At 41.5% G+C, this 22,149-nt stretch overlaps 1 protein-coding gene across 1 annotated transcript in view; it reads right to left on the bottom strand.

Annotated features, from left to right (window-relative positions):
• The window catches only part of DOCK2 (dedicator of cytokinesis 2), a 449,812-nt gene that overhangs the window by 41,710 nt on the left and 385,953 nt on the right, over window positions 1-22,149 (bottom strand). The window contains exons 25-31 of the mRNA XM_074960680.1: window positions 16,441-16,597; window positions 14,291-14,331; window positions 12,870-12,960; window positions 11,636-11,755; window positions 9,054-9,143; window positions 7,631-7,735; window positions 4,813-4,954 (exon numbers count right to left, since the gene is read on the bottom strand). Of these exons, the coding sequence (XP_074816781.1) occupies window positions 4,813-4,954; window positions 7,631-7,735; window positions 9,054-9,143; window positions 11,636-11,755; window positions 12,870-12,960; window positions 14,291-14,331; window positions 16,441-16,597 (746 nt within the window). The remainder of the gene's footprint in view (window positions 1-4,812; window positions 4,955-7,630; window positions 7,736-9,053; window positions 9,144-11,635; window positions 11,756-12,869; window positions 12,961-14,290; window positions 14,332-16,440; window positions 16,598-22,149) is intronic.

The raw sequence follows: 22,149 nt of genomic DNA, 5'->3' as shown, positions 1-22,149 counted from the left end.
TGGGGGGCAGCCCACACCTCTCGTGGATGGCCCCCTTTCTCTTGGTTAGGTGTGAGCCTGCTTTTCTTTTTTGGTCTTACATCAGGGTGGCGCCTGCCTCTTGCAAGCACCTCACCCCAGCTGCTGGTTCTCTCAGCTGGTCTTTGGCAGCTCAGACCTCTGGCCGAGCTTCACACGCTGTCCCCCCTTTCCGGGGTATACAGTTCTGAGTTCTTATCATGGCCCTGGTATGGTGCCATAGTTCTTAGGCTTCTTCCCTGAGGTACTGCCTTCTTCGACCACCCAGCCAGAGCCCATTTCGGTACCCTCAACTGGTGTCTTTTTCAGCAGCCCTCTCAGGACTCAGTCTGCAACCAGACCAGCAGGGCCCATCTCAGTACCCTCACCTGGTCTGGCCAGGTCCTGGGATCAGTCCCCTGGGCTCAGCCTGCCTGCAGTGACCTTTTCATGGTCCTGCTACTACTCTATCCATCCAGCCAGGCAGCCGGTCTTTGGCAGCCTCTGCTGGGCCCAGTTCTGTCTGGTGAACTCTCTGCAGTCAGCTATCCGCAGTTCTGCTGTTCGTCTAGCCAGCCAGGCACCTGGCTCTCTCTCATCAAGCTCCACACAGCAACTGAAGGCTCTGCTCTGCTGCTTGCCTTTTATCTGGCCCTCCTGGCCCCTTATTAGTCGCTCCAGCAGCCCCCTCTAGGCTGCCTGGAGGACTTCTCGCCACTCTATTCTGGGGCAAGGTGATGCAAGGCCAAGAGGCCTCCAGACCTAGTCCACCCTGCCACAGTGTCACTTGTATCTTAGATTTCCATTTTATAAGTGCGTGCTTAGTTTCAATAGAATATTGTGTGGGCATAAATCATATTCTTACACATTTCACTCAAGCACTTACAGTCAGATTCTGCCATCTTTCCTTACGTGTGGTAGTGCCTTGCTCTATGACTAGTCCCATTCACTTCAGTGGGACTACCTAGGTGTAAATTCCTCTTTATTCTGAGCAAGGATGTCAGACTCTGACCTTTAGAGAGGAAATATAGTCTAGTGATTAAGGCACTGGGCTGGAACTCATGAGATCTGGGTTCCAGTGTTATCTTGGGCAAGTCTGTCTGTTTCTTTGTGCTTCAGTTCCCCATTTGTAAAATGGAGGTAATATTATTTTCCTCCATTTATTCTCCAATGTTCCCTCCATTTATTACTCCCATATTCCTTCCATGTGAGGTGCTCAGATACTACAATGATCAGTGCCATAGGGAAGCCTACAAATAATAAACACACAGTTTTAAAAGGAGATAAAAATAATCCTGGGTTTAAACTGTAATATCTGATCCTTTGGTTACCCTTTGCTCACCCAAATGCTGGGGGCATTTGAATCCAGATCCAAACCAGTTGCTCTCTAATGGTCCAGATCAGAACATGAGGGAAAGGAGACAAAAAGTGAGCAATCTACCAGGAACATTCCAAACAAGAAAATACCTTTAAGTTCTTTTTAAAATAAAGCGGAGAATGATTATTTGAGATGCATTTGATGATGTAGCACATTCCAAAGGCTAGGAACGCCCACAGCCATGGCGCCACTGCCTGGTGACATAAGGAATGACAGTGGGATCTGTAAAGGGCAGGTGGTGTACAAGGGCAGTTTCAATCAGAACAGGGAGGTCATGCATGTGGCCTTTAATGAAGGCCTTGTTCAGGGAGGTCATGCATGTGGCCTTTATTGAAGGTCTTGAATGAAAAGCCTGTAAAAGACAGGAATGCCACCTGATACACGACCTGCCAATGCTAAAGGTAGCCAATGCTATTGCTCACTACAGTTGTTACACGCCAAGTTGGTAAAGGTAAACTGTGTGTGAACTCGAAAGAAGATAAAATAGAGTGCCCCAGAACTGGGGGAGAGAGAGGATGGGCACACAAGCCTTAGAAGAGAAACAGCCTATATATGTGAAACTGGAAACTGAGGTGTCACGTGAATAGGTGCTTGTCACTTTTATGAAATGATCACTCTCTGAAGCCGAATTCCTTCAGGTATGGCTGGTGCCGCAGCTCCCTGTCAGCTCTGGAGAGCTGAACTCCGGTGAACAGCCTCCTCCAGAGTTTTCAAATGTACTCATGTTTGCTCATTAGTTTCGCTTTTCATCAAAAAACAAACAAACAAAAAAAACAAAACAAAAAAACAAACCAACAACCCCCCCCCAAGTCCAACAAAGGCATTTCAAACATTAAGGGCTTGTCTACAAGTTGTGTTAGTGCAGCATCAGCTGGGGTAGAAATTCTAGTGCACTGCACACCAGCATGTTGTGCAATAACTGGCCTGCGTGGACCCTGCTGGTGTGCAGCACAAGTTTCCTAGCGTGTGTTAACGTAGTACCACAGGACAACATCAGCACAAGCTAGGAAACTTTTAGTATGCACCAGAATCCACTTAGGCTAGTTAGTGCACAACTAATTATGTAGACAAGCCCTTAGTGCAGTAGTACAGGTGCATTTTGGGGATGAAGGGGGAGTATTGTTCAGAATTATGTCACTGTGCCACCAGGGTGTTTCTAACATAAGCAAAGGATTCTTGAGAAGGAGAGGAAAGACCCAAGCTGGTGAGACAAGACGTGTCAGTGACTAAGTAGATTTAAACTTAGATTTCAAATGTTAGAAAAGCATGTGCATGATTTATTTACAAGCAGTTCTAGGAAGCCAGCCAATGTTGCGTGCAGCTTTTGAGGACAATTGCAATATACTGTTCAAATAAAAATGAAGTGTGTGTGGTTATTACAATAGACTACTGAAACAATGCCCAGCAGGTAGCCACAGGCGGGGTGGATTTCAAAAGCTATCACATGTCTGTATGCTAAAGTATGTTTTTTGAAGGGAGGGTGGAGGGTACATTAAGTACAATAAGAGCTTCTCTTTAAGTGCTCCCCCCCTCTTGAGTGTTGGGGACTGAGAAAGGAACAGATGATATCTCGACAAGCTGTTATAAAGTATTCTTAAGAGATATGCATAATGGTTACAAGACTTTAGGTTCCTGTTCAGTAAGTGAGTCAGGTCATTAAAAAGCATAGTACAAAATAAACACTTATATTTATGATGTTTCAACGAAATATGACCTTTTCCTATAATTCAGAAATATCATGGAAATGAAAGGAACCAAGAAATACTGGAAAGATGTAAATAATACTGATATGGTGTGAAAGCACATGAATTAGCTAAATTTAGCTGTTCATAACATTTGATGTTACAGACAGAACAAATGCATGAATTGTATTTAACAGCACCACTTTGCACTGACATCCCTCCAACTGAGCCTCTCTAAGTGCTTGCCAAACAATAGGAATCCATCCTCACAGTTTTCCTGTGAGGTAAAAATCCTTACTGTCTTTTTGTACAAACTGAGGGACAAAGTGGGGAAGCAATTTGCTCAAGGTCATACAGTGCAGCTGTTGCACATCCAGAAAAAAAAACACGTTTGCTGGTGCTCAGTCCCATGAGGAATATAGGAATATTTGAGCAATGCAGGTTACAGATTTTGACTGAACTAATGGTCAGTGGAACATCATGCTTATCTTATTTTGTCTGTTCCACACAGGTTACGTCTGCTAGCCTCATCCTCTTTTCAAATTCAGTGCAGTTTCTATCTATTACCAGTTCAGAACATAATATATTTTTCTTCCATTTGCATCCTCTAGTTAATCTCTCACTGTTCTTCCTTTCCCTTTTCCAGTTCAGACCAGTGTACTTAGGCAAGTTAGCCAGTTTAAACAAAACCAAACCAACTGGTCATATGTATCCGCAAATATTTGCAGACCAAAACTTTTGAAGTTCTAGGATAGGATTTTTAAGACCCATCAATGTTGGCATAACTCCGCTCCTATTGAAACCAATGGGAGTTTTACCATTGATTGCAGTGTGACATTCCACAAAAGCACAAGACGCCCATTGTACTAGGTGTTGTAGAAACACAGACTAAGACACAGTCCTACCCACAAAAAGTGTACATAATCTGTTTTGAGTGTGGTGTGAAGGGAATTAGACATACAATTGCTGTTCGCATTAATGGGAGTTGTGTACATGCTACTGCACACGCATGCTGAACACATGCCTTTCCATAAAATCATTTTATAGTCATTTAGTTCACAGTGCTGCACTGCCTCAGTCAACAGATTTACACCGTACTACTGTACAGGAGCCCCTTGCCTGTAGGCACCTTCCTTCTTAACATAGCTCCACCTTAGAATCACACGGTTAGAAGGGACTGCAAGAGTCATCTAGTCTAACCCCCTGCCAAGACACAGGATTTGTTGTGTCTAAAATACCCAACACTATCCAGCTTCCTTTCATAAACCTTCAGTAAAGGAGCTACCACAACCTCCGGAGGCAGTCTGTTCTGTGGCCCTACTGGTCTTGCAGTTAGGAACTTTTTCCTGAGATTCAATCTAAATCTGCTATGCTGCAGTTTGAATCCATTGTCTTTTGTCCTGCCCTCTGTGGCAAGGGTGAACAACTTTTCTCCATCCAGCCTTGTATGTCTTGAAGCCACATCTGCTTACTAATACTGGCAAAATCCCTTTTCTCTGAACCAAGTACATCTACAGGCAAGCAAAGCAGCTCGATTCTGTTTTTTCATTGTTAAGAGGATTTGAGGATGCTCAGCACCTCAAGAGACACTCACAACTTTGAATGATCAAGTCCCCTAGAGCCAACCTCAGTAACAGTGACTGCCATCGCTGCATACCATGATTCACAGGAACCATGAATTTCAAGTGTTGCTATCAGACTCCCTTGACAAAACAAGTTTTTCCTTATTCTGTAAATTCCTATCTTTAAGGATACATTGACCAGGAGAGTTTTTCATGTCCTCTCCAGGGGCTGAGGTGGTGTTCATCTTCTCTGCATTTGGGAACTGGCTCATCAACTGTGCTTGGAAATCTTCTCTCCGCTCATACTCCTTCCCACGGTAGATGAACACTTTGTTCTGCAAGAGACAAATACTAGATTTCTTAGACTGGAAGGTCTTTGGGGCAGGGGCTGTGTGTGTGTTTGTACAGGGCCTAGCACTGTGGGGTCTCTGAACCTGATAGGGGCCTCTAATTGTTTCAGAAATATAAATAATTGATTCTAACCCACTTCCACTAGCTCCAGGAAATTGTCACTGATTCCCCAAAGAAAATACTTCATGCTGCGAGACAGAAGGAGGAAAAAAAGACTGAATTCAGAATGTGCCTTTACAGTAGTAATTAAACAGGAAATGGGGAGGTGGGTAAACTGTTAAAATTCCTTTTCTTCTTTCCCCTTTATAAAAGAAACTTGCTTTATAATATACATATAACCTCTCTTCTCCCTGTTCCTCTCCCCAGTATTATAAACTTCTAATTTACAGCACAGTCAATTCCAAGGAGTTCTCATCTGTTGTTCAGTGTACTTGATGTGACGAGATCGGAAAAGAAAGAGGCAGGTGTCCTTATAGTTATATGAAACACACCCATTCAGTGTTAATTTTTGAAGCAGGGGGAAAAGTCATTATTATTAAATTAAATAAAGGCGAGTAGTCAAATCTTTAGCCTAAATATCCAACACCTAAAACCTAAAAATAAGGTGAAATTCTCTCCTCTGCAGGGGTTCCACTGAATGTCCTCCACATAAAACCAGTCTGTAAGGCTGAACTGGTGAAGGGAGGCATTGCATTTGCTACTCAGGCATGAGGATGTAATTTCAAGCTATGTTGGAACTACCATAGTACCTTAAAGTACACCAAATGTACCTATGTGAGGGGTATCCTTACTGAGACAGGGACTCTGGACAGTGGTGAATATTTCAATGCACTAATGCTTTGCCAAACACAATAATACTGAACATGGGCAGAAAGACCTGTCCTAGTAGCGTCTCAGAGTCAAGACAAGTCCCGTGATACTGAAAATTTAGAAATGTTGGTTGGGATTTTCAAAGAAGCCTAAGGGAATTAGGCTGCCAAATGCCAGTGAAGTTCAATGGGACTTAGGAGCCTAAGTATCTTGAGCTCTTTTGACATCCCTATTTTTATTTGGGTTCTTGACTAAGGTTCTAAGATGGTGGTTGTAAAATGAAAAAAGGCAAACAATAGGTGAACAGGCATGGGGGTGGGTCAATGAGTGTATGTGCATTTAGATAGGCAGTGGTGCTGATTCAGCGCCCATCTATACAGAGAGTTAGTGTGTGGCAAGCTGAGGTGTAAATCTACAGCGTTCTAGCTTGCCATGCAGATCCTGCTACCTCACACTAAAAGCTCCATAATACGCTTTGACCTATTGCTGTGGGCAGTACCAACGCTATAGGAATACATCAGAGTGTACGGTGGAACTTTTAGGGTATGTCTACACTGCAGCTGGGAGCAAGCCATCCAGCGCAGGTTGACAGATTCAAGTTCGCACACTAAAAACAGAAGTGTGGATGTTACAGGCCATATGGCAGTGTGACAGGGTGCTACCTGGGGAAGGCTGCAGGCCCAGGTGAGGGCAGTTACACATTTTCTGGTGGGGGATTGTGAGCACCCAGGTGACAATCACAGGGCTAACAAAGTAATTGGGGATAATACAAGGGGCAGCTCAGGAGGATCTCAGAAGGAAGCTCAGAGGGTGAGCCTGGGCAGGGGAGTCTATCTTTGCTGTAAGCCTGTATTGCACAGTATTACCATGTAAGAGGGAAATAAATGGTCTAAGACAAACAGCCCAGGATGTGCAGCTGTGAACCTTTCTGAACTAGTCAGGCAGTGAGGTTCACCGGGTACAGACAGAACAGGCAACTCCTATTCTCAGGCTCACCCAACCTCCTGCCTCTGAGCTCGGGGGGCTAGCCCAAGTCTTTGCTGGAGCTACAATATCCATGGTACTATTAGCGCACTAGCCTGAGTGGAGCTAGCACCAGTCTGTCTGTGTGGGCTGGGAGGCTTGTTCCCAACTGCAGTGTAGATATACACTTAGTGCGCAACTTCAGGGTCGACACGACCAGTTAGGTGCAGCAAGCTAGAGCACTGTAGACTTAACCTAAGCGTGCCATAGAATATTAGGGTTGGAAGAGACCTCTGGAGGGCATTTAGTCCAATCCCCTACTCAAAGCAGGACCACCACCAACTATATCATCCATGCACTATCTCTTATTTCTCTGACAAGCCCCCAGAAGTGTGGACATGCACCCTTCAGGTATAGCTAGGGACCAGTTCAGGTGTCATCTTTTGTTCACTCATAATGAGAGCTACAAAAAAATTACAAGTGTGTGTGAAAATGAACTAGATTTTAAGTTTTGATATGAACTCCAAACATCATTCCATTGCTTCCTGGTACCCTGTACCTTCATTAGTCTGTCTGTGAAATATGTAAAATTTGGGCAGCCTCTGCCTACTTATAATATCTTGTAAGGATTCAGCATGCTGCCTTTTTACTCCATCACTACTACTATGAGGGTATTCTAGTCTACAAGGGAAATCAGAATAAATCAATTTAGAAGCATTTCCATCTGGGAAGGCTTTAATGTGCTATTATAACAAATAATACTTCAGATAATTGTGAAATCTAGTGTCAATGCAGAGACCAACTACATTTTTACTAGTACAGTGCAGTGGTGTTTATATGAGTATATAAAAAAAAGTTGAAGGAGACATATACATAGAGAGACTTACCCTGAGGAATGTGGGAAATCCTTGGCCATAATATCCGACGGCAAAGTAGTCTGGTTTAGGCCTCAGAATTTTCATGATGTTTTCATAAAATTTAGCTTGTTGAATCTGAAATCAAAAATGACATCTCAGTCTTATTGTTTCAGAATCATAATACTTCAAGGAAAATGGTTTCTATTTTAACTCATTACTGGGATATCTTTTAAAAAATTTAGCATTCAGTCACTCTTTACACGAGTGCCACATTAATTGTTTTATAAATTGTTTATGTAAGTATAATACACAGCTAAAGTGTGCAAGTGTGGAAACAAGCTGTCAGACATCTCAGAATTAGACGAGGTAGGATCCATCGTAGCTAGCTGAACTTCATTGATAAGGTTAATGAGATAATGAACTTGAAAATGTTTCATGTCCTTAATGTAGCTTGGTGAGGACTAGGCCAGCTGTTCAGCATAATGCTAGAAGTGATGCATAAGGGGCAGACGTGTGTATGCTATACTGAGTCGAGAACAGTGCTTCATTTTATTTACTGTGTCCTCAAGTATAACATTGCATTGAGTCTAGCCTATGTAAATGTGGTCTGCAAGAGATTTTTTTAAAATAAGGGTTGTAATCTTTTGATTTATCACATATGGAGGAAGTTTGAAAAAGTGCATGTCTGAGGAGTGGTCGGGGTTCCTCCAGATTTGTTTTTCACCTTAAACATTTCAGGAATATCAAGTTTTGACTCCCCCTGGAAGCTTCAGGAAGGTGTCTAACACCTTCACTGAAATGGCAAAGGTGTCAAATCTTCAAAAAAGGCTTCTTTATATGTGTGAGTAAAAAACAAAACACTCAGTGTTTAAACAGCCGGCCTGAAAATCCTGTCTTCTTTCATTTTCTCAGCTTTCATTCTATTGGCTCTTGTGATGGCACTACTTCACTAGTTCTCCATTCACCAGACTCTTCCAGGCTTGACAGGATCTGAAATTCTAATGTCAAAAGCATATGCGGGGAGAGGGAATACTTTAAACCTTTCTTTCTACATCATAAAGAAGAACAAAAAAAAGGGCACAAGGCTATTCTGTATCCTTTAGGTAATTTTTAAACCTTGCAAGTCAATTTATGCAGGGTAATGACTCCTGGGATTTGCTTTGTCTCATCTCATCTTATCTCTAGAATAGTGTCAAATGATTAAATATGCATACATACATACATAATAATTAACTACTTTTGTAAGGCTCTTTAGCACAGGAATTTTATTATTTAATTTGGTATCAAGGTATGATCGGTGACAAAGTAAAGAATGTGAAATGATCTAAAAATCAATATGGATAACAAATTCCTATGGACTCTTCAAAAACTCGTCTACCTATCTACCATTTGAGAGTTCAACAATATTCATTTATGTTCCTGAAATGCTTTGGAGAGCCATGTATGTTCTTACCAGGTTCTGGCTTAGAAGTTCATAGTCAAAAACTTCCATTTCGTACTGTTCTGCTAGCTCTTTGCATAACGATATTGATTCTTCCCACATCTGCAAAGTAACCACATATTCTAAAGTAAAATTACACAGGTAAAATCGAACACCAACAAATAAGGTTGTAAGGAACCACTGTTTAACTATGTATCCTTATTGATTAGGCTATCTCTAAGCTGCAGATATTTCTTAACCGCAAGTATGGAATGGAAGATTCAAGGCACCCATAATTCCAGGACAGCAGCTTAATGTGCAGAGTAAAAATATTTTATGGTTGATTATAGATAGGAACAAGTGAGTCTCCGGTACAGTTACAAGAACACCGCCAAAAATCATCTGACCTTTCAGTATCCTCCAAACATAGGTACAGCATCTCCAAGGGCTCAGACACAAACTCCATGCACATTATATTGTGCTTCGTAGGGGCTCAATCCTGTAATCTATGCTTCCAAAGTAGTCCTTGCTCAGGTGAAATGTCCTATTCAACTAAATGATCTTGAGACCAAACCACTGCCTGCCTACGAGACAGCAGTTTATTTCATTCCTCACAACATAATTTCTGTCTCAAGAAGAAACACTGGAAGGAAGGCAGGCATGCTTCAATGGAAATAGTGAGCCAGATTTTCTAGTCTGCTAAGGGCATTTTGCTGTAAGCCTCACAAAGTGATTTTAAAGCAGCTGGAGACAGCAGGTAGATAACTCCCGCTCTGCAGAAAGATTTTCCACTGCCTTCTGCGCCATACACCCCTCACCCCAGCCCAGATAAGCGAAAGGAGGGAACATGCTCAGGATGGGATGGCAGGGAGAGCGCTGCTATATTTGATCCTCCACTGATAAAAAGTCACTGCTAGTCTCATGAATTGGGGCCAGTCCTGCACATCTGTAACCTACACTTGGATTGGGCAGCCCTGAATCAGAGAGGTACAACCAGCTGCCTGCAGCAATCTGTCCAAGCAGAGCAGAGCTTGGCTGAAGTGGAGAATTAAAGCTATTGCGTATCTAGGGTTATGGTGCATGGAGAGGTATTGTTACACTGCCACTGTTTCAAATGCTTATAGACAGACTGCTAGATAATGGTTAAATAGCACTGCACAGTCTGTGCCACAGTATAGTAGTGAGATAGTGCAGAAACACTAGAAGTTTCCTGTCCGAAAGGCTAACATTGGGGAAACAAGTTGGTACCAGCTCAGGACAAACAGTGGAACAAGAAAAAGTAAAGGAGCAACGGTTGGTCATTGTAGGTGAACTGCATCATTCAACAAGTGGGATTGAAGCCGTTCTTTTGAAGGTCAGAAATGGTATTTGCCATATATCAGCTGACCTTCAACCAGACAGAGTAAGAAAGGACTTACAGGGTCACCGTGTTCAGTGTTTTCCACTGCAAAATTATTCCCTACTTTATGTTGTCCAGTGCTTTGCTCATTCTCGTTTTCAAATGGGGGTGATGGGGTGTCGACCCCACTCAGGATTGACAGGGGTTGAGATGGCCAGGTAGGCCAATTATCTCCACAGGGTGAACCTGGAGAAGGAGGCAGGGAGCAGGGAACTAATTGTAAGCAGGCACAGCTGGTCAGGAACAGGTGGGGCCTATAAAGCAAGATAGTTGCTTCTGGGTAAGGGCAGTCACTCCCTGGGAAGAGGGTTTGGAGCTTGTTCACCCAGAGGAAGGATAGGAACCCAGTAGTGTAGGAAGCAGTCCAGGGAAGGAGTAGAGAGGGCTGAGAGAGGAAAGCCCAGAACTGCTGAGCTGAAGGCCCTTGGACTAGTACCCAGAGAGACTGCTAGTGCAGAGAGAGATGTTGAAAGACTTTGGTAACTGGGAAGGGCGAAGGCTGAGTGACCTAGCTGGAGGGCTAAGTCACAAAGAGGTCGCTATGGGTCCTGGAGCGAGCGAGAGAGAGAGAGAGGGATGGTGTGTAAACTGGGGAAGGGGGCATCTGCCCCAAGAGCTAATCCCCAGAGTGACCAAGAGGAGGTGCCAGACTAGCAGTGAGTGGAGCACCCAGGACAGGTTCAATCATGGAGTCAAAGGGACCTTTACTATTGGACATCAAAAGGTGCAGGATCAGGACCTTAAAAAGGTATTTAGTGGCCTATATATGACTTGTGTGTTGACCACTTGTCTAAAACCACATCTGTCTTTCTGAGATCCTGTGTTTTTTTAGGAAGAGGACAGTGTGTTGGAAAAATAAGAACCATATCAGTTTCTTGTTAATGGAAAATTCATTGCATGTCTGTAATTATTTTATTTATGTTGGGCAACATACACTATTCTATTGTTTTGCCTGAGCTAAGAAAGAAATAGACTTTCTAGACTCGATGTCAGTTACAAACATTAGCCTTCTTCCTTTGTATATTTATTTATAAGACCTATTTATTAAAAAGGAGCTGTCTATACTGAATCTCCTTTTAGATGAAATTTTTACTTATGAACCACGTTTCCAAAATGATTTTACCCAGTAGCCAAAGAGATGTTTTTGTTATAATAAAATGATTGTTAAAGGCCACTGTTGCATGAAGTAACACAGTCAGAATGTTAAAGCAGTTACCTTTCCCTTGTCAAAGTATTCTATAATTTTTTCATACAAGTTTTCTTTCAACTGTCGATGGGTCTGTGAATACTGGAATTCTGTCTGCATAACTTGAGGTGCACACTGTTCATCTGACCACTGTGAGAAAAACATTAGAGAAAACATACTTTTGGAGGCAAAGTAAAAAAATGTTAAGTTTCTTCTGTAGTTCCCTAACATCCAGAGAGTAGGGAAATGCTGCAGCAAGGATGCAAATTTTTCAACATGCGTCTGAATAACTATTTCATGTTGGTAACTAGGGTTGGTCAATATTTTTTGGATGGAACAGTTTTCTGTTGAAAAATGCAGGTAATACAGATTCATGTCTATTCTGATGAAATGCTCTGCGGAAAAGTCAAAACATTTTGTTCTGAGAGTATTTCAATTCTTTTTTTGGATTTTCTATCATATTAAAATATTAATGTATTATGTATATGTAATATAGATTAATATAATATAAAAGTCAAACAAAATGAATTGAAATGTCACTATTTAAACAAAACGTTTTGATGGTCCTCAATTTAAATTTTTCAGAATTTTCATTTCTCTGGAAATTTGAGCTTTTTGTGCCAATTTAGAACTTAAAAAAAAAAAAAAAAAAAGAATATCCCATAGAACAGAATTACAGTTTCCAACCAGCTCTATTGGTCACATCAGGTTCTTAACTGGATTGTAGTGAAAATAAGCATTAGTTAAGAAAACAGGCAGAGGGAAAAATTTGAAAAGATGACCCCTGTCATTTAAAATGAACATTTTAATATGTCCATATTGCAGTAGCTGCCAGGGGCAAATTTAATTATGGCCCAATATTATATGTAGGTTTCCAATCGAGCCCTAATTTGGAAATTGTGAGTACAGTGAGGTCAGAAAAAAATGCAGTAATTATGGAGGGTTAAATTGCTCCAAAAGTCACACATCCTGTCTTTATATTATTTGGTGAAACTATTTTTGTCACAATTTTTAATTACCGATACATAATTTTAAATCATCAGCTGAGAACATCTAGTATTTCTTCTCAGGAAGTATGCTCTAATTGTCATTAAATGTCTCAGTATTTGCAACTACCAGGAAATTAGACTGCTACTAATGAAATAATTAATACAAGTCTTTGATTTATAGTTTAAAACAGATTATACACACATACACACATTTCTAAATCTGAAAATTGTGACAGCTCATTATATACATTCAAATGTGAATTCAGTAGTCTAACCTTCAAAAGAGAGGTGTGGAGTAGAAGGGCGTATGCAGCTTCTGTGTAATTCTCACAATCTAAATGAAGATCTCTCAATTTATACAAGTATCTGTTACAAAGGGGAAGAAAATCAGAGTTTAAAAATATACGTAGTGTTCTGGCAAAATGCATGAATGGCTTGCACTCACAGTGAAACTCTCCAGAGAAAGAATGAAAGATGCTATGGAGTAACCACCCTTAGAGATCTCAAGGTTATTTGGGGGGAAGCTATTAATTAACTAACATTTGTCTGGGCCATTAGATTTGTCTGAGCTTCCTTTGTGTTGTGGAGCATCTGCAAAAAAGTAGGGCTAACGATCAGGCCACCTTTACCAGAGTAACTGCCATGTCTGCTCCTGTGCGGGTAAAACTGAGATGTGTAACAAACACATTTGATCCACATTTTCCAGCATTTCCAAACCCTGGTGCACTCTGGAGTATTATCAAAAATAGTTTGCCTTTTGACTGCTGCCAACTACCTGCCATTGTTATGTAAATTGTTAATTGTTTTCTCCTGTGCTATTTTGCCCTAATTTTATGTGGCTGTTTCATTTTACACATGTAAATGCCACAGGTAAGACTAAAGTAAGCAAAAAAAATTTGATCCAGTTCCTCCGCTATGGTTAAGGAGTGCACAACACAGTACAACACAGAAGAGCATAGAGATGGTGTGCAGGTGGCTTGCTCCAATCCTGACCTGGCTATCACCAAGACGGGTCCCTAGCATAAGTCAGAGCAGCCTTCAGGCTGCTCTAAATTATATACCAACTGCCAGTGGCCCCAAGGGTCTATTGTTACAATAGGTGGGTATAACCATGGCCCAGCCACATCTCCTCCACCTACGGGGAGGGGAAGTGTGGCCTATGTAGTGATTTTCCCTGCACAGGGGGACAAATTAAGGCCCTAAGTAAGCTTAGAGACAACATAAAGTCAGGTATATGCTAGAAAAGTTTTGCTGGTGAGTGTATATCTCCAGCAGAAAATTATTCAACTTGTAATTGTATGTAGTGCTGCTTATTTAGCACGCGCTGTAGTCTGAGCACATACTACAAAACTGGAAAGGGTTTCTCTGTCTTTCTGTAAATGTATGATGATTTCCCTCCAACTTCATATCCAACTATATTTTCTTTATTAAAGAGAATGCAATCATTCATTCAAATAAACTTTATTCTGGAAAATAAAGTGCTGTTGATGAATATTTACAATAGATTCCAACTTTCTGAAAGCTAAGTAAAAAATAGATTAAAAAGTATAAATGAGCCTAAGGATTTTATGGACTCATTGTGCATGATGAGCTACCAAGGGCATAACACAAATCCATGTAGTATGCTGAAGACAGTGTGCATAAAAGGAATATTACTGCACTCTTCAAATAAAAATCAATAGAGCAATTACCATACCTTATATACATCCCTTCACGGTTAATATCTTTGTAGAAATTCTAGAGGAGGGAAATGATTACAGTGTTAGTTTCCAATATCTGTTATTAAAATACTTTTCAGGACAAATTCCTCATGCTAAGTATTCTTTTCCTTTTAATTGTATAAACACTGCAGAAAGAAGACCATAATTCTGTATTTTGGCACATTTTATCATTATCATTTTAAAACTTAAATTATGAATATCACAGTTTGTGGTATGCATTATTTACAAAACATTCTCAATTAAAACCTGATAATATGGCTGCTTCAATCAACATTTTAGTTCCTTTATAGCACAACCATACATAGAATCTTCCAGTTCACTATCACAATTATTAGTGATGGCTCTTTTCTTTGTAAAGGTTAAAAAGGGTTATCCAAAGGCAAACATTGATGTTACATGCTCCACCAGTTAGCTACTAAAAGGGGTTTGGGATTTCTGATAATGATAGATCTAACAAATACTTCTGAACTATGTCTCTAAGGAGGCAGAGTTCAGGGAGGGGGGCAAAGATGGCTTTGCACATCTGAGACTGTTGCGGGCCACTTTGGTTTCCTGTGTAAGTCAAAGCAGCCTTTAGGACTGCTCTAACATATGCCCATGTTAGAAATGATTCCCAAGGGACTAGTTAGAGAATAGTTGGAATATTGTACACTCCAACCACAGCATCTTCCTCGCTGCCTATGCCCTTCACTGGGGACTGCCAATGGAAGGGGGGGTGAGCGGGGACGGCATAGGTCATTATATCAGCCCTATGGCTTTTGGAGAAATTCCCTGGAATCCAGCTACTATCCAACCCCTTTATACCAAAGAAAAGACTGAGTGGCGAATGTAGCCTAGAACCAGGGTCACAGGCTTCAGTGAGACTGTTCTCATGAGTAAGCTTCATCAAGCTCAGACACTTGGCCCCTTGCTACCAGTGCAATTTACTGGCTTCTCTCCCCCTCTTGATGATTTAAACGCAGCATTTCTGACTTGTTTAACTCAGTTAAGGTTGATCGTGTTTTGTAGGGTGATTTCTTTGTTTTTTAAGAAAGTAGGGCAATGTGTTGTGTGGTGTAGAGGAGAGTTTGCCAGGGAGGCCAGCGGGAGGGATGTGGTCAGAGAAATAGGACTGAGAGAACTCATTTGGTGGCTTAAGCTATGTCTACACTGGCACTTTTTCAGCAAAACTTTTGTCGTTCAGGGGCGTTAATAAAATGCACACATGAACAAAAGTTTTACCAACAGGAAGTGCCAGTGTGAAGAACACTTTGTTGGCAGGAATGCTCTCCCGCGACAAAGCCACTGCTGCTCGTGGGGGACAGAAGTTTTTTGTCAGGAGGAGAACTCTCTCCTGCCGAGAAACAGCACTACCTTGTGTACCTTTCAGCGGCATGGCTGTAGCAGCACGGCTGTGTCACTAAAAGCCTCACAGTGTAGCCACAGACTTACAAGAGGATTGCATATGGAGAAAATTCCTCTGTAGCACAGCTATTAGCTCCAATTGGCAGGCCACTGTACTTTCAAGCCTGCTCCTCTCCCTGAGCCAGTTAATGTTAGATGCTGAGAAAGGAGAGCCTCTTGGCTGGCTACAAAAAGGGGTGGGTCTTCACAGCTCTATCCCACCAGTCCTTGGCTGCTTTGAGGAGGTCAGAAGAAAGTGTTCTCTGATATTTGATCTGTTCCCTAGCCTGGATGGGAGAGGGTCGGAGGGTTGAGTGTGTGAGGGTTGAGTGTGTATGTGGATTTTTCCTTCATGTGAATAACTCCAGTGCCTCCTCTTGCTGCTGCTCAGAGTTTTGCCATGCAGCAGCAAGAGTAGCATTGTATGAGTTTCACTAATATTTCTAGACAGGCCAGAGTAGCATGAATTTCATTTTGCTGCTGCCTGGCAAAGTTATGAGCAGCAGCAGTGGCACTGAGCTGTCTGCAGACTCAGGAAAACGACACTGCATCAATTCAGAGTTGGAAGGCTCTTCCCACAACATAAAGGTAGAACATATTTTTAAAATTGAAATCTTCCACTCTGCATAATTTGATGTCTTAAGTCACTCATTTCCCGGGCAAGCTTTACACTCACCAGTGGTGAGTAGATTTTTGAACCCCTTCTCCAATTTTATAATTTATTTTGAAAGGAGGCACATACCAATAAGTTGACAGTGCAGCTCATGCGGTTGTCCTTGCTCTCATCGTTCATCACTGTTCGGTAATCCAGCAGCTTTTCCAAAAGGCCTTTTACTAGATTTACAAAATTTTCAACTGTCTTGGAAATGTCCCGATACTCTGAAGAACATTCCACGAGTCTGCAAACAAAGAGAGAAAACTGCTTTACGGTGATGTTATAACAGGTGCACCCTGAGCTGAGATGCTTTGGGGCAAACACTATATTACAACGATGATAACTATATTACAGTATTGATCATAAAACAGGCATAGAGTGTATTTGAGATTTCCTTTGTGATTTGATAATCTACACATCTAAAAGTTGGCTGGGGAGCAAGTCCAAACAAACAAAGTATGGAATGTTCACTTGTCTACAACTACAATTTCGAGAGTGTGCACATATGTGCTTTGCCGGGGTCCCATTATTTCCATTCCCCTTTACTATTTGCAAAGTCAATGCACTACAGAAACCCTCCCTCTACGTGAGTCCTGACATCAGCCAGAGAGGATTGCTGCGGGATGTTGTGGCAATCGAGAATAGTGTCACCCACACCACCATCAGCTGGTTGGGTGAGTTTAGACACCAAACCAGAATTCCAGCTCTATCCTGTGCTCCACGAGGACATTTTACAGGCGTGTAACATAATCCATGAGGACTATAGAAGTACACCTTATTTTGGATTTCATAAATACACAAACTTTTGGGGATGAAGTAAAACAAAACATTTTTTTCCAGCAAGCATACGTGATAGGAGGTAACATGAGACTAAACCCTTATAAAGGAGTGGTGCGCAGGTGCACACACACAAAATGTTTATATACTGCATTCTGAGGGTACTTCTACACTGCAGTAAAAGACCTGCAGTATGGCCACAGCATGGTCTGTCTTGTGGGGTTCAGGCTAGGGGACTAAAAATTGCAGTGTACCTGTTTGGACTCAGGCTGGAGCCTGGAATCTGAAACCCTGCTAGGGTGGAAGGCGTCCGAGGCCAGGCGCCAGCCCATGTCTGAACATGAATACCACAATTTTTAGCTCGGAATCGTGGGAGCCTCAGTGCCACAGGTTTTTATTGCAGTGTAGACGTAACCTGAGACAGTTCCTGCTTAATACTCTCATGAGGATATGTCTGTATATAAGAAAGAGAGAAATACAAGTTGGATAGTTCACACTGTGTTCTGACTTTAGTTTTGTCTTTGGCATAGGACAGTTGGGGGTTCATTTTGCAGTTCAAATTTTAAAAAATGTGTTTTAAGAGAGGGCCTGAAGAGCTCAAGTCTTTTTTTCTCCAATCTAAATACTTACTTCACTGTCAGAAGGCTGTGTGGTTTATGCACTTTATTTCATTACCAAAGGACACTATGTACAGTGGTCATCACTAAAAAAAGACAACCCTGAAGTCACTTCCTGATAGGTGAGAGAGTAGGGATTTTCAGCTATTTTGTTTTAAAATGTTTATTTCTGATATTTTCTTAAGTTCAAAAATGGACAGAACCCAGCATGCCCTGCATTCTCTCTTCTACAATGCTTTCTGTCAGTGGAAAGCAAACACTACAGGGCACCACTGTTTGAACAACAGAATGGTACTTTTCATCTAAAGTGTGCATCTCACAACTGATTGCCATTTCAAGATCAAAACTCAGCTCAATTTTTTCACGTCTAAGAAAAAGTAAATTGCATGCTGTGTGAGTGATGGAAGAAGTGGGCTCTTACTCAGATGAAGGGATGAGTATAGTTCAGCTTTTAAATTCTAGATTTGATAAAAATATGCTTGGAAGCTTCCTAAATAGAGGATTTTGATAATTGTCCAAATTCTGCACTTAGCCAGCATTTACTCCTTCAAGGGACCCTGGATTTACACTCGTGAAACAGAAAGCAAAATTATGCTCACTAAATCTTACTCTCAAAGCATGAACTGATTTTATCACATAACCCACAGTGTAATAAATATGGGTTACGGATGTTACTCCTAGATCATAAATGCTGGAAAAATCATGTGATGAATCAGTATGTTTCTACTGTTTGCCATCCCAGAGGTAAAAAAATACTGAAGTTTGAAACAACATGGTCTTATTGGAACGTCGCCGTCTTATTGGCTAGGTAATAAATGCACCTGGCTGGCTGCATTGAGTTCTGGGAAAACTAATACCACTAGATCTGTGTGAAACCCTCTGCCTTTAGATTGCACAAAGTTCCAAGGAATCTTTATGGCAAACTTTGGTTCACATTCCCAAATTCATAGAATCATAGAAGATTAGGGTTGGAAGAGACCTCAGGAGGTCATCTAGTCCAACCCCCTGCTCAAAGCAGGACCAATCCCCAACTAAATCATCCCAGCCAGGGCTTTGTCAAGCCAGGCCTTAAAAACCTCTAAGGAAGGAGATTCCACCACCTCCCTAGGTAACCCATTCCAGTGCTTCACCACCCTCCTAGTAAAATAGTGTTTCCTAATATCCAACCTAGACCTCCCGCACTGCAACTTGAAACCATTGCTTCTTGTTCTGTCATCTGCCACCACTGAGAATAGCTGAGCTCCATCCTCTTTGGAACCCCCCTTCAGGTAGCTGAAGGCTGCTATCAAAGTCGCCCTCACGCTTCTCTTTTACAGACTAAACAAGCCAGTTCCCTCAGCCTCTCCTCGTAAGTCATGTGCCCCAGCCCCCTGATCATTTTCAATGCCCTCCGCTCTCCAATTTGTCCTTCTGTAGTGGGGGCCCCAAAACTGGACGCAATACTCCAGATGTGGCCTCACCAGTGCCGAATAGAGGGGAATAATCACTTCCCTAGATCTGCTGGCAATGCTCCTACTAATACAGCCCAATATGCCATTAGCCTTCTTGTCAACAAGGGCACACTGCTGACTCATATCCAGCTTCTAATCCACTGTAATCCCCAGGTCCTTTTCTGCAGAACTGCTGCTTAGCTAGTTGGTCCTCAGCCTGTAGCAGTGCATGGGATTCTTCCATTCTAAGTGCAGGACTCTACACTTGTCCTTGTTGAACCTCATCAGATTTCTTCTGGCCCAATCCTCCAATCTGTCTAGGTCACTCTGGACCCTATCCTTACCCTCCAGCGTAACTACCTCTCCCGGCAGCTTAGTGTCATCCACGGACTTGCTGGGGGTGCAATCCACCCCATCATCCAGATCATTAAATAAGATATTGAACAAAACCAGCCCCAGGTCCGACCCCTGGGGCACTCCGCTTGATAAGGCTGCCAACTAGACATCAAGCTGTTGATCACTACCCGTTGAGCCCGACAATCTAGCCAGCTTTCTATCAACCATATAGTCCATACTTTTTAACTTGCTGGCAAGAATACTTTGAGAGACCATATCAAAAGCTTTGCTAAAGTCAAGATATACCACATCTACCGCTTTCCTCATATCCACAGAGCCAGTTATCTCATCATAGAAGGCAATCAGATTGGTCAGGCATCACTTGCCTTTGGTGAATCCATGTTGACTGTTCCTGATCACTTTCCTCTCCTCCAAATTATCTTGGCCTATCCCAAATCTCAAGCAAGAGACTTGGACAAAACTCTGTAACCTGGTGAGTTTAATCCTGAAATTCAGCCAGATCATAAAATACTTGCAGCACTTTGAAAAATGTCCTGCTGAAATATTTTAATGCTCTGTCATTTTCAAGGAATCTATATATTATCAAAGCCCAAAATACCAGTTAATCTAGTCACTTCTATCTATTATATCTCCACAGAAACATTCATCTCTTTCTAAAAATTTTTGCCCTTGAGAATGACTAGTCTATTGTAAAAAGAAAAGGAGTACTTGTGGCACCTTAGAGACTAACAAATTTATTTGAGCATAAGCTTTCGTGAGCTACAGCTCACTTCATCGGATGCATTCAGTGGAAAATACAGTGGGGAGATTTATATACATAGAGAACATGAAACAATGGGTGTTACCATACACACTGTAAGGAGAGTGATCACTTAAGGTGAGCTATTACCTGCAGGAGAGCGGGAAGGCGGGGGGGGGGACCTTTTGTAGTGATAATCAAGGTGGGCCATTTCGAGCCGTTGATAAGAATGTCTCAGGAACAGTGGGGGGTGTGGGGGGGAATAAACATGGGGAAATAATTTTACTTTGTGTAATGACCCATCCACTCCCCGTCTTTATTCAAGCCTAAATTAATTGTATCCAGTTTGCAAATTAATTCCAATTCAGCAGTCTCTTGTTGGAGTCTGTTTTTGAAGTTTTTTTGTTGAAGAATTGCAACTTTTAGGTCTCAGAGTAGCAGCCATGTTAGTCTGTATTCGCAAAAAGAAAAGGAGTACTTGTGGCACCTAATGGGTCATGACACAAAGTAAAACTATTTCCCCATGTTTATTCCCCCCCACCGTTCCTCAGACATTCTTGTCAACTGCTGGAAATGGCTCACCTTGATTATCACTACAAAAGGTCCCCCCCCCACTGGTAATAGCTCATCTTAAGTGATCACTCTCGTTACAGTGTGTACGGTAACACCCATTTTTTCATGTTCTCTATGTATATAAATCTCCCCACTGTATTTTCCACTGAATGCATCCGATGAAGTGAGCTGTAGCTCACGAAAGCTTATGCTCAAATAAATGTGTTAGTCTCTAAGGTACCACAAGTACTCCTTTTCTTTTTGCGAATACAGACTAACACGGCTGCTACTCTGTAGTCTACTGTAGTAATTATAGTGAGGGTTTCCAAGCTCTGAATGTGGTATAAAGCATAAATGTATGAGTTATATACTGGAACTAAGAAAGCTCCTTTGAAATTTATATTTTTATTAAATACTTTTCAAAGTGTTATTATTTAACAACCTTTGTAGAATATGGAATTCTTTCTAAAGAGGACTTTCAAAAGCTTTTCAGAAGTATTTTTAGGTGTGCTTAAACAAAAAAAAAGTAAAGTAATTCTTTTAATTAAAAGAAAAATGATTGCTCTTAATCATTGAAATCAGTTATTTCAATAACGAGTTCCTTTCCTGGAGTTTTCCAAAATATGGGAGAGAGTGTCAGCTAGTGATTGAATGAGACAACTGAAAGTCAGGATTCTCCAATACTATCCTTTGCTACTATGAACTCATCTTACTTGGGCAAGTCACTTACCGTGGATATCACATTGTTCTCCTTCCTCTTTTTTAGATGGGTAAACTGTGTTGAAATCCCCAGATTAAAAATTCTATGTAAACACACAGATTTTACTATCTTTAATTTGTGACAGGTTTCAGAGTAGCAGCCGTGTTAGTCTTCATCGGATGCATAGGAATGCATCTGATGAAGTGAGCTGTAGCTCACGAAAGCTTATGCTCAAATAAATTGGGTAGTCTCTAAGGTGCCACAAGTACTCCTTTTCTTTTTTTTAATTTGTGAGTTTTTCATAGCCATCTTTTCCTTCCTCACCTGATGCTGCCCTATGAACAATTCATCTCTAATTATTAAGCACATTACATTGCTGAGTTTGGAATGTGGCGTCAGAGTGGACATCAAACCTCCATTACTAATTCTCTCCTCTTGTCTTTTTTGGATATAAGGAATCATGATGGACAGCCAAGTCACACCAACATACCAGCTGTGGATAGTGACCCCTACCATATGTAAGGGTAAAACCTTTTTGTAACTATGACCCATCTCATGACATTGGGGCCAGGAAATAAAAATCAGTCTCTTGCTAACATTATTACATATCACACCTGCTGTCAG

This window comes from Natator depressus, chromosome 8 (genome assembly GCF_965152275.1).
Source record: "Natator depressus isolate rNatDep1 chromosome 8, rNatDep2.hap1, whole genome shotgun sequence".
Taxonomy (NCBI): Eukaryota; Metazoa; Chordata; order Testudines; family Cheloniidae; genus Natator; species Natator depressus.
This window is presented reverse-complemented; position numbering and strand designations above follow the sequence as displayed.